Source organism: Camelina sativa, chromosome 2 (genome assembly GCF_030686135.1).
Source record: "Camelina sativa cultivar CO46 ecotype springtype chromosome 2, ASM3068613v1".
NCBI lineage: Eukaryota > Viridiplantae > Streptophyta > Magnoliopsida > Brassicales > Brassicaceae > Camelina > Camelina sativa.
The window spans coordinates 24,415,990-24,428,481 of record NC_141881.1 but is presented as its reverse complement, the minus strand read 5'-3'; the positions used below and the strand labels follow the sequence as shown (position 1 = coordinate 24,428,481).

General features: G+C 34.6%; 2 protein-coding genes and 1 pseudogene across 6 annotated transcripts; 1 reads left to right on the top strand and 2 right to left on the bottom strand.

The window, feature by feature from the left end:
• The first annotated feature begins 2,791 nt into the window (after positions 1-2,791).
• Positions 2,792-4,437, top strand: LOC104731367 (GTP-binding nuclear protein Ran-2-like). Of its 2 annotated transcripts, none has more exons than XM_010450718.2 (6): positions 2,792-2,902; positions 2,991-3,117; positions 3,226-3,343; positions 3,556-3,645; positions 3,751-4,014; positions 4,114-4,437. In XM_010450718.2, exons 1-6 carry the CDS (start codon positions 2,900-2,902, stop codon positions 4,202-4,204), a joined length of 693 nt encoding a protein of 230 aa, XP_010449020.1. In that variant the 5' UTR covers positions 2,792-2,899; the 3' UTR covers positions 4,205-4,437. The 2 variants fall into 2 exon arrangements, with proteins under 2 accessions (XP_010449020.1, XP_010449029.1); XM_010450727.2 differs by having other exon boundaries at positions 4,103-4,437.
• Positions 4,438-6,315: 1,878 nt separating this feature from the next.
• Positions 6,316-7,225, bottom strand: LOC104755194 (putative F-box protein At1g67623 pseudogene; annotated as a pseudogene). Its single transcript, XR_015570546.1, has one exon. The product of XR_015570546.1 is annotated as a putative F-box protein At1g67623 pseudogene (transcript).
• Positions 7,226-7,572: 347 nt separating this feature from the next.
• On the bottom strand, positions 7,573-11,329 carry LOC104731352 (dihydrolipoyllysine-residue succinyltransferase component of 2-oxoglutarate dehydrogenase complex 1, mitochondrial). 3 transcript variants are annotated; one of them, XM_010450698.3, is made up of 15 exons: positions 11,120-11,310; positions 10,765-10,832; positions 10,588-10,662; positions 10,303-10,357; positions 10,178-10,196; positions 10,018-10,085; positions 9,690-9,764; positions 9,540-9,595; positions 9,384-9,428; positions 9,044-9,301; positions 8,830-8,924; positions 8,626-8,716; positions 8,427-8,537; positions 8,133-8,327; positions 7,573-8,044 (listed from the first exon to the last, which is right to left on the bottom strand). In XM_010450698.3, the coding sequence occupies exons 2-15, from the start codon at positions 10,816-10,818 to the stop codon at positions 7,853-7,855; spliced, it is 1,389 nt and encodes a 462-aa protein (XP_010449000.1). In that variant the 5' UTR covers positions 10,819-10,832; positions 11,120-11,310; the 3' UTR covers positions 7,573-7,852. The 3 variants fall into 3 exon arrangements, with proteins under 3 accessions (XP_010449000.1, XP_087327212.1, XP_087327219.1); XM_087471086.1 differs by lacking the exon at positions 10,178-10,196 and having other exon boundaries at positions 10,282-10,357; positions 11,120-11,329; XM_087471093.1 differs by lacking the exon at positions 10,178-10,196 and having other exon boundaries at positions 10,282-10,357; positions 11,104-11,307.
• Between the last annotated feature and the right edge of the window lie 1,163 nt (positions 11,330-12,492).

Here is a 12,492-nt window from a genome sequence, read left to right as displayed (position 1 = left end):
AACGTCAACTAGGTGATCATGTGATACTTGCTAATTATATATTTGGTTTTAAATCGACATGTATTAAAGAGTCGACTAACCCTTGGAGCTTATGCAACATACGAGTATTTTTGGAATTTAAGACATCTACAATGGTCATCCATGACTGAAATCGCAACGAGATGACTTGAATCCTCATCCCCAACCCAATAATGAGTTCGTCAATACTAATATGACTCACAAACTATTACTATGTGATAAGAAATTGCCAAAGTAGTTGTTAAAAAATGAATGACAAGATGTTATACAAACTAAATAGTATTACTTAGCTTGTGAGGGTTATATAAATTGTGATATTATATAATTGACTTGTAATCTTGAGGTAGTTAAAACTTTGAAAGGTGGTAGATATTATAAAGTAGGGGGAAGTCTTAGTCGTCGTCGTCGTCGGTTGATATGTGTTTTTGGTAAGGAAGTTAAGTACGGAAACCACTCTACATCATGAGGTTGACTTTATGCGAAGTCCAATTATTTTAGTTTGGTCTAACATTTATCTAGTATTATATTCCTCTAGTACTTTTAAATACTATTATTTTCGTGTTTACCAAACCCGCAAAGGAGTTTCATTCAAATGTGAAAGCATAAGACTCTTTTTTGGGGTCTATAACCAAAGTTGGCGTTTACTTTCTACACACTAAGCAAAGTTTGGTATTTCCTGACCAAGTTCATTCACGTTGACTTTTCATTAATCTCAATTCTCTAGGTCGATGCCCTTTCATTAATTAGTAATTAATAATCAAAGTCGTCCCAAATTTCGAATTTTCTTATATTATGTATTCCGTTTATAAGTTTGTTGTTTTATAATTTGTCTTTTTAGTCAAACAAGGTATAGTTCTTAAATCAAACTTGTTTTCCATGTTATAATAAGTAACCAAATAGATTTCATCAAGTCAAACCAGTTAATAGAAGATCGATACCTCGATCTAAAGTTATTTTTGAATGTTCGACATACTTTCTAATTAGAACATTTCATCATTAAGATTTTGAAATCAAAAGAGATAATGGAAAAGTAATCACACGTTTGATTCCTAACTAAATCAATGATATCTTAATCAAACACCGTACAAAGCAAAGAAAACTATCTAGCTAGAGAAAAGTAGGTTTTAAGTGTCCCACTCAATGTCCGAAAGATTTATGGTGAATCATCATCGGTGGTGAACAATGACTCTATGTGGATGTCAAAATGACCTCATGCATCAAAGTCAAACGCATCGATCTTATTTACAGATAAGCAAAATTAACGAGAGTAAAAACACTTCTACAAGATAAAAAAAAAAGGTTTGGTGACAACTGTTAATTATCATACAAGAAATAAAACAGGCTTGTCAGTCATAAATTCACCAAAAACTACAATTACACGAGACACACTGATGATTCTTTTGCCAGAATATAAGTTAGAGCCATCGTAAATGATTTTTTATATATATATAGAATTAAAAAGGTTGACTTTAGAAAAGGTGGAAGTGTTGTCGTTGGCACACACACTCACTACACCATATACACACCATCTTTAGTCACCTTTTTTAGAAGAAAAAAATATAGTTTTGCTCATCGTTCATGTATTCCACTTGGAATGCATAAGTAGGTGTATAGCCCTAACCTTATCCATTTCAACTTCTAATCCCATTTTACATATTATTAATATGAACAAAAGCTAATACTGCCAAAAGAAAATGGCCAAATTTTCTTTCTAACTACGAAACCTAATACTACATATATTTAATATTTCTCTATGGTTGTTAATTTGTTATGCTCTTCTCTGTGTATGGTCAGGTGTACAGTATTTAGTTAGTAATTTAACAAGATACCTAACTGTTTATATATGAAATTAATATTCAACACTGTTAAGTAACGTTCATAGAAGCATCTCATATAAATCAAACAAATAATATTATTCGAGCATCTCTTAGTAACGTTAATATCGATATTTTTCCTCCAACAATCAATTACCGAAATACTTTGCATGCAGCACATCCCCATCCACCACCACCAATTATATAACCTAAAAAACATTTTTCAATCTCTTCCTGAAACTAACATGTAATATTGGGCCACATTATCTAGGCCCATTTATAAGCCCTTCCAACAAACATCTTTCTTGGGTGTGTTATGTTAGCAGTAAACGACAACGTTTAGTATAATGATTAAGTTATCTTTTTGGGAGTTATATGTTACCATTAATAGGCTTTTTGTTTTTGTTTTTATATATATTACATGTATTTATATTCTATATATATACACTTCCATTTAATTTTTTCTTTTTATCACTAAATTATAAATATTAACATAGATTTCCAAGCTTTCATTTAATTTTTGCCATACTATATGATAGATTTCTTTCTTTCAAATAAATTTTACAAAATTGAAAATTTCATTTCATGCTTAGTTTTATATATTGATGTTTTATTTATCTTTCCATATTTTTTTTTCCTAATATCTTCTTATTTATGTTATAATTAAATTAATGTAGCAAAACATCGCCTATAAATAGCAATTTCCCTAATATTATTATTTTAGTCATTATAATATTTAAGACACCAAATTATCTCCTTCTTATTTTTATTTATGTCATAATCATATATAGTTTAAAGTAAAGTTTGTCTAAAAATAGCAGAGGAAAATAAATATACAAGAGAAATCTCTTTCACATTACTGTAATAGTGATTATAATTTAAGATAGCAATCTTCTTATTAATGTTATATATGACATAAACATAAATAATTTAATACAATTTTCGTCTAAAAATAGAGTGGGAAATGATGTATAAATATATCTCCCATACACCTCCACCTAACATCAAAATATCAAATCATCATAGGTTTTACTCTTTCTCTCTAGCTCTCTCGTGCTTCCCAAAAGATGGTGAGAAATTCATCCCTTTGTTTGTATCTTTGTTATCTTTTTTTTTTTTTTTTCTCTTGTCTGAATTCGTTGTGTTGTTTGTGATCAGGCTTTCTCTAACCAGCAAAATGTCGATTGTCCAACCTTCAAGCTTCTCATTGTTGGTGATGCGGGAACCGGGAAAACCACCTTTGTCAAGAGACATCTGACTGGGGAATTTGAGCAGAACTATGAACGTAAGTATTTATATAGATTGGTAATGAATGCAACGAACAATGCCAACGGTCATGTCTCTACTTCATTTTTATCATGTTGATCTTCTAAATTTTGGACTTTGTACGTAGCTACTGTTGGTGTGGATGTTCAGCCTTTAGAATTCTTCACTAACCGTGGCAAGATCCGTTTTGAATGCTGGGATACTGCTGGACAAGAGGAATATCGTGGTCTTAAGGATGCACACTAGTAAGTTATAGAAGTCTCCTACGATCACTTCTTGGTTTATGTTTTAACTAATTTGTGTAACATTATATATCCAAATAACCGTAGTTCGATGGTCTTGACAAATATTTATGATATTTCCCTGTTCGTAAATTTGGTCGATCTTGATTTGGTCTTGGTCAGTTGCGTCGATCTTTCAATAAATGGAAATGTAACCTTTATTTATCATCTTGCAGCGTCCAAGGTCAATGTGCGATAATCATGTTTGATGTCAGATCACGGGCCACATACCATAACCTTGACACATGGTACCGTGATCTCCGAAGGTACAATTTGAAAATATATTGATTATTGCATGATTGTCTTTCTATATCTTTGAACAAGAATGAACTCAAAATTATAATGTGGGATCTGAATATTTTATCAAACAGGGTGTGTGAAAACATCCCCATTGTTCTGTGTGGTAACAAAGTTGAAGGGCCCCATAGAGAAATCAAGGCGAAGCAGATTGAGTTCCACAGGCTTAAGGGTCTGCAGTACTATGAGATATCTACAAAGAACAATAGCGATTTTGAGAAACCCTTTTTGTATCTTGCTAGAAAACTTGCTGGAGATGAAAAACTTTGCTTTGTGGAGTCACCAGCAGTTGCTCCACCAGAACCGCACATTGACTTTGACATTGATGCTCAGAACATGTAAGTATACAGCTATAGCTTATGAGATCTATGTTTAGAGAGCGTTGTTTGTTTGTTTGGGGTACCTTTTTGATTTATCTTTTTGAAGTGCATTTGCAGGATTGAAGCTGAGCTCGTAAGAGCGGCAAGTCAGCCAGTCCCTGATGATCATGAGGCTCTTCCCTTTCAATATAAAAGTCTTCTCGATTGAGTAGACGTCGTTTGATTAATTGTCGTTTTAGCTTTGAGTCATGTGTAATAAATAAATAAAAAACATGTCATTAAGAGACCCTTATCGTTTTGGTAATGGTTTGAGTCATGTTCATCAGTTCATGTGGAATATATGTACCTTTCTCCAATCTTTACATTTATAAGTGGATGGACATATATATGTAAGAATGAGATTGTGACAATATTTTAAATATATTCATTCCAGCCTAAAAACTGCTCATATATTCTTAATATGTTTGCACAAAAATATATATATACTCTTAATCTAAATGACAGTTGGTTAGTATAAACTATTATATTTACCAACATAAAAGGAGAACAATCTAGTGTGTATATGGTATGGAGATATACATTAATCAGATTGTATGTTTATCTAAATCTATAGAAGTGTCAAAAGAGCAAACTATTGGTGTGTAGTCCCACATAACAATTCTAGCTGGATTTGGTGCTCTCCCTTCTGAAGCTGAAACCATTGGTACAGGTCTCTAATTCGATGCGACATTGGCGATGGTCTTACAACCAGTTTTTGGTTTGATAATTGGTCTTCCCTTGGAATTCTCAGAGACTTCATGGGTCCAAATGGTCCTCTTCAGCTATGGATGCTGTGGTTGCAGACGCTTGCACTAGTCAAGGATGGAGACTACCCTCCAGCAGATCTAGAAACCCTTCAGTTGCTATTCTGCGGAATGAGATGCTTAACATAACACCTCCAAATGTTTCTAGAGGTCATGATACTTATTACAGCGAGTCCTCTACTCTTTTTTCCACCAAGAAAACCTGGAACCATCTCAGACCTTCGGATGAAACGAAACCTTGGGCTAAAGCGGGGTTTGGTTCAAACACTCAGTGCCTAAGCAAGCTTTCAACTTCTGGATTGCAAATTTAGATCGCTTGCCTGTCAAAGCAAGACTCCTGAACTAGGGAATGCACATCACCCCTGAATGTCTCTTCTGCAACTCCCAGGTATAGAAACTCGAGATCATCTCTTACTTCACTGTCCTTTCGCAGAAGAGGTTTGGATTCTAGTCATGACCCGTCTTGGACAGCATCCTTGCGTCTTTGTCAACTGGTCCACGCTGATCTCTTGGTTATTGTCAAAATCTCCAAACCTCTCATCCACACTATAGGAGTGTTTCTATTCTTCTAGTGTAGTCTAACTTATGAGGAATCTGTTAGTTAATTACCGTCTTCCTACTGATAACATGATCTTATGAGTGTTTCCTTAGATTCTTCAACTGCCACACATGATTAATGACTCAAATCAATGCAAATTTGGTCTTAATTATTAATAAAACTCTTCTCGAATGAGTTGAGTAATCCTGAGTAATGCACGTCGTGCATGTGAATTAAACCACTAAATAGAGGAGATAAAAGATGTTTCTATTGACACAAATGTAAGACTAGAATTTTCCATTTTTGGTTTTTGCTTTGGTGATTTGGGTGATATAATGATTATATTGGTCATTAGATGTAAAACTTATGAATCAGCATACAAAATAACAAAAATATATATTTGTGTCCTGGTCCTTATTCGTGTAGCTTGCTGCTTTGAAATCGTCAATGTCTTTCTGAATGTTATGAAGGTTTTTATCTCTTGGGGAAGGGGAAGATGCAGTCAAGTGTGTGTGTGTGTAAACCCGGGAAGACTTGCGAAAGGAGAAGGAGCAGGTACTTTTGTTGAGCTTACCTACAAGGAGGGCTCTCCGGAATTAATGCACGCTTCCATCATCTCTATTTAAAACAGAATCTGCGGTGTTTAGCCAACTCTGATAGTTTCATATATAAGAGAAGTTTTTGGTTCCTCATTCTTTTCATGCTACCATTAATTTATACGCAATGTAGTTAGTCTTCAGATGTATTGTAAATCTCCCCCCATTAAGAATCACAAATTCAAAGAATATGCCAAAAGTAACTCAAATTTTTATGTTTAGTTGTTTACCAAAGTCAAAGAGAAGTGAACGAGATTATAAAATTTAAATCCGAAAGAAGCTCTCTAGTTTACGATCTATTAGTATTAGGTTCAATGCAATCGAAGCAATGGAGGATTGGCCATTACTCTTCTTCGTATGAATGTATCTAAAGACGCATATAAAGTAAAACCAAATTTATTCTTTATTAGTTAATTTTCAATTTAATACATTACTGATCCACTAAATTCTCTTACAGAAAAGTTCAACTTCGTGATCCCACAGACAAAACTCACAAGCAGAAGAAGAAGTATTCATGTCTTTGTCCTCACCGTAAGGATTCCTTGCTAATAAGAACATCGTTGTTTTACCATCGCACTTGCACTTCTCTCGAACATACTCTGTTTTGAGTCGTTCCATCACCGGGTTGGCATGATCCCAAACGAACTCTCTAATCTTTTCAATCTTGTGTCGAAGTTCCACCAGATCCTCTACCGTAGTTGACATCAACGGCTTTTTAACAGAAGAAGACAAGATCTTGAAACCCTTTTGTTTTGTTTGGCCTCCAAGACAGATTAGAATCAGCCCATAGACATATGCTGCCTCTTTGTTTCCTTTTTCTGCAGCTTTAGCTAGATATTTGAGTCCTTTGTGCTCACGGTTATCAAGAAAGTAGTGGATGAATCCTCTGCGAAACAAAGCTTCGGGGTTTCCATTCTTGCGACATCTTTTAAAAAAATTGGAGAACGTTTCATTGTCGTGATTCCATGGGAACAGAGGGGTTTCTTGGAGCGAAAGTCGGCAGAGAACATATTGATCATCGCAGATATTTCGAAACGGTTTCGAAACTAATCTGAGACTACGAACCTCTGACAAGGAAGAAGCTGCGATGCTTGACGAAATCTCCACAAGAAGATCTTCCGGTAAAGAATCGAGGCAAATTCTTGTTTTCCTAGATTTCCTTATAGACGAAGCAGACGAGAGCAGAGAGGATGATACCATGTTGATGATGTTGTTGTTGTTGTTGAGATTCAAGAATACATGTTTTCAATTTGCCCAGATCCCTTTTATAGAGAGCTAAATTCGTTTTTTCCTTTTTTGATTAGGAGATACAAATTTTCCTTTTCCATATTATATTTTTCTATGCAATTACTATTTGGTCAAATTTTGGTCATTGTATAACTTTTGGTATGTCGTATTCCAAGTAAACATATCAGGTGAGGTCTCATACTTGTAATTATTTTATGTTATTTTTATCTTTACATATGTAAAAATTGGCTAAAGTAACTGATACTAACAAGAAATCTTTGGGACAATCCCCCAACAAGCATTTTCATTCGTCTCATTGAACTTTTGAAATATAAACTACACGGAAACGTAATACTAACCCATATACTTAGCATAATAGCATCACATCATGAACTCACGTAAATGAAAATCATTTTTACCCAACAAATATCAGTGGCATTATTTTTTGAAGTCAAAATTGTAACATTTTGTTCAAACTGTGTGAATATTTTTTTAATAAAATAAAACTCAATAAACCGATGCTTTCCTCGCCCGGCAAAAACTCTTGGAACTATAAAGAAACTCCCAAAAAGGTTTCGTATTTTTTTTTTGTCAAAGCATCGTTTGAAGATTGCAATATCTGTAACGTTTTACCTGAAAGGAAACTGGTAAATAGACAGCAACTTATGATTACTTTTTGTCTCCGATCTTTCTCATATGTCGAGGAGAAGCCTCTGGGGATCTTCCACAACATCCTTGATACGGCGCAAGAAATACACAGCCTCTCTTCCATCAATTAGCCTGTGATCGTAAGTCAGCGCGACATACATCATTGGCCTCGGTACTACGTTTCCTCCCACAACCATTGGACGTTGCACAATCGAATGCATTCCAAGAATAGCAGACTACATATGAATTTTTTTGCAATTAGTAAGGAAATACATAACCACGTTCCTTTGTTTGGTTTTTAGTATCTAGAGGATAGAACTGAACCTGAGGAGGGTTGATGATAGGAGTGCTTATGAGACTTCCATAGACACCACCATTTGATACTGTGAACGATCCTCCTGCCATCTCGTCAATTGATATGGTTCCTTCATTAGCCTTCTTAGCAAGACCGTTTATCGTTTTCTCTATGTCAGCAAAGTTCATTTTGTCAGCACCTCTTATGACTGGAACCACGAGACCCTGGGATACAATACACAGAGAAGAGGAATCAATCAATAAGACCCCAAAAGTTCAAGATGATATTATGTTTCAATGTTTGGAAGAGTTGCGTAAACTAACCTTAGAGGTACCAACAGCGATACTGATATCCACATAGTCTCTGTAAATGATATCATCTCCGTCGATAACTGCATTTACTACTGGTTGATGCTGGAGGGCACTGACAGCAGCCTGAAACAAACAGTTAAAGAAGATTACTTAAGCGGTTGAGTTTTGATATGTTATTTAGTTCAGGAAATTTTTCAGTTTTTAAGCATACTTTAATGAAACCAGACATAAGACCCAACTTCACTCCATGCTTTTCAAAAAATGCATCCTTGTATTGAGATCGGAGCTTCATCAGATTAGTCCTGCATGAGGATGGAAACTTTTGTTGGTGAACTGAGAGTTTGGTAATAACATGTGCAGAGAATTGCAAAATGATAAAGACTGAGGACATATCAAGTTGTTAACTGTAACTCACATATCAACTTCATTGAAAGTTGTCAGCAAAGCGAAAGTGTTTTGAGAGTCTTTCAACCTAGTTGCTACTCGTTTGCGAAGTCTTGTCATAGGAACCTGCAATGTTGTTAGGTAGCATATCATCAAATCATATGCACGTCAAAAAAAGTTATTTTCATAGAGAAAACACACAAAACATTATGTAAGTAAAGAAAAAGATATCATAGTTTGCATACCCGTCTTTCCCTATCCTTAGGAGGAAGCTGCGGTTCTTTGGCTGACTGTTTCGGTGGGGGTGGCGGTGATGGTGCCTTAGGTTTCTCAGCAACTTTAGTAGTTTCAACTTTGGGCTTCTCAGCAGGAGTAGAAGGCTTGGGAGCAGGTTTCTCTGGTGTCTTTTCTGAGGGTGCAACATGAGACTCAGCATCCGCAGACGTAGAAATTATAGCAACTTTGTTTCCCGGTTCTACAGTATCTCCTTCCTTGACTAGAAACTGCATAAAAGGAACAACTAATTGGGCATAGGATTACAGGAGAAGAAGCACAGGAACAACAAGAAAGGACACAATATTTTACCTCTTGGATAACACCACTTGCTGGGCTAGCAATATCTATTGTAACCTAAAACACAGAGATAAATCGAACACTAGTATTAGGAAAGCTACACCAGCTACCGGCCAACAACTACTGGAAAAAAACATTGAAGACAATAAACAAGTAACTGTTTGATACCTTGTCAGTTTCAATTTGTGCAATAGCCTCGTCCGCTTCTACTCTATCACCAGGCTCTGCAAGAAGAATTTTAGAAGCACAGACAATAGAAATATTAGATACATAGATTTACAGGAAACAAGCAAGAAGATAATGCAAAGAAAAGCATACTCTTCAGAAAAGTGGCTAGGGTTCCATCGGTGATTGATTCACCCATGTGAGGCACAACAGCTTCCACGACATCCCCTTCAATCACATATAAAAGAGACTGTGAAACAAGCCTAGAACTACACGTTATAGTAAAAGTAAAGAGCAAAACCCAATTGGGCCACACGATTCAGAACGAGAAATGAAATGAACATTGAAGGTTAGCAGAATATCAAAGTATTGATGGTGCAGTTACTAAAGGTCACTTGACTAAGCCACTGGTGTTCCAAAACATGGGAAAGAAACGAAATAACTTGACATAATGGAAAATTTCCATCTGGAGCAATCATACCACTATCAGATGAGAAGGGCCTGACCCATCTTTGCAGGGCTGTGCCTTGGTACCCGCTGAAAATAGTCCTATACACAAGAATACAAATACTTTCAACGAAAACGGTGGGAGATTTGAGTCATCTAGTCTATGCATGAACAAAAAGACTAAGATTCCTAACCTTGAGCACTCTGAACACCCTGCAAAGAATGCAAATAGAGAGAACAATCATCAAATAAACAAGCCTCCATTAACCGAAAATGTAAAATCACAAAAAAACAAAACCAAGGAGGTTGTAATAATAACCTGGACAAGAACGGTGATGAAAGCTACTAGCATGGTTTCCACGAGGCACCAACGTCTGCACAATTCAACATAGCTTGTTAATGGAAGATACATAAAAAGATCACAAATATTGGAGTATATGTTCAAAACATCTTTAAGAGGACTGAGTTCGTTCATAAAACTGATTCAAAACATCTTTAAGACGATTGAGTTCGTTCATGAATAAAGATGAATCAACTGAGATGTCCCCAAACACAAAACAAAATCGAAAAAGATGAATCATGTACATAAACAAACAAATAGTACCTGTGTAGCTGAAACAGAATGAAAACTTTGAGCAGAAGCTGCAACACGAGTAGATTGTAGCGATTTTCCCAATCCCTGAAACAGAGACAGAGCGAGAGATCAGTTATAAAAAAAGCTATCACATCGGAGAAAAATCAAAAAAAAAAAAAAATGGGTATCGAAATCAAAGACACTAACCGAAACAGAAGAGCCTCTAGTGGAAGCTCTCCTAATAACAGCACGCAACATCATCGCACCAGATCTCTCTGCCATCGTTTCACAAAATAGAGACGTCGGTGAGATTCAAACACTCGCAAATCGTAAACGAAACAACACAAAAAGAACAAAATCATCGGAAAAATGGAGTATATGTTAATCACTCAACAACAATTTTCTCAAAAATCAGAAATCCTAAGATCCTGCTGGCTGCGATAACTTTTCAATCGAACTATTTTAAACTCAGATTCGTAAATTTTCTCAACACGATTTCCAACAGCAATAACGAAAATGAAATCAAGAGAAATCGAGAAATCTAACCGAAGAGGTCGTGTACCTAAGAAACTTGAGCGCCGAATGAGAAAGTTAGGGTTTGCAGAAAAAAATTGAACGAGGAGAGAGAGAGAAGAGGAAGCTGGAGAAAAGCATATGACCTTTCTCAGCTTTGAGCAAGTCACACGAATATGGCAATTTCACAGTACTGTACACGTGTCTATTTTCCTTTTCCCTTGATTTAAAACGAATAATAATATTGATATTGATACACAGTATATATAATAAGATCTACGATTAATTTAATTATTACTTTACTCTTCTAATAAATCTGGGATTCAGTTAATTAAGAACGCTTGAAATGCGACGCCGCTCGCTCATAGGCCCAATAGCCCATATTATCACCCAAGCGAATTGTTTATCAAGACGCTGGCGTTTTAAAGCCTACTTTCTGAGTTTGATGTTTCCCTTGATGTTTTTGACATAATCTGAAAGCTTTTTTCACTATGTTTCACATCTTATTCATTTCAATTTCCATCAGATTTTATTTTTCTTGAGAAATGCTTTAAGTGAGATAAAATTTACAGTTACCAACCATTTGATCAACTTAATACAACCTAAACCTTAGGAAAAAAATAGTAGTAAAATCATATTACTTTAATTATATGTTAAACAAATAATTATATTTTTACTTTAAATGTTTTAAATGAAACCAAATAGTTTGTTTATTAGGTTCCCGCTTATGTTTTAGTTGAATAAATTTTATCATTGTGTACTAATGATCATCCCAATTTTTTTTTTCTTTCTTTCTTTGATTTATTGCTATAATTCTATGATTTTTCCAGATTTAAACAATAAAAGAGGGAAAAACCAAAATTATGTTAAACTGATAAACAAAGCTTGTGTAACTGATAAAACCAAATACTAAAAAAAAGTAAACAAAATTACATTTGTTTAATTAGTGATAAAGTGTTTTCATATATTATTTATGAAACATATCAAAAACTAGTTTGAAATTTTAGTGATAAAGTGCTTTCACCGACGCATATTTTATTTGATTAAGTCTGCAAATAGTCATTTTAATATAAATTGCTGAAAATTAGTAAGGGTAAAAATAGTTGAACAATTTGAGATGAATAATGGGTTGAAAAATATTATTCATTTATAATTTTCACAATTTGAGTTGAAGATGTTGAAAAACTAATTAAACTTATTTAACTAAAAATTTTGAAAAAAAATAGAAAAATAATAAGAGAATATTGTTAAACTCATTCAATCACTATTTAGCAAATGAATAAGTTGAATGATCGTTTTTTTCAACTTAGTTTTTTCAACTTAGTTTTTTCAACCCTTCAATCATAGACATCCTTTTGAATCATAAGTTGAATTGGTTTTAGCCTCACCGAAAAAATTAGATGAACAAGTTGAACATTTTTT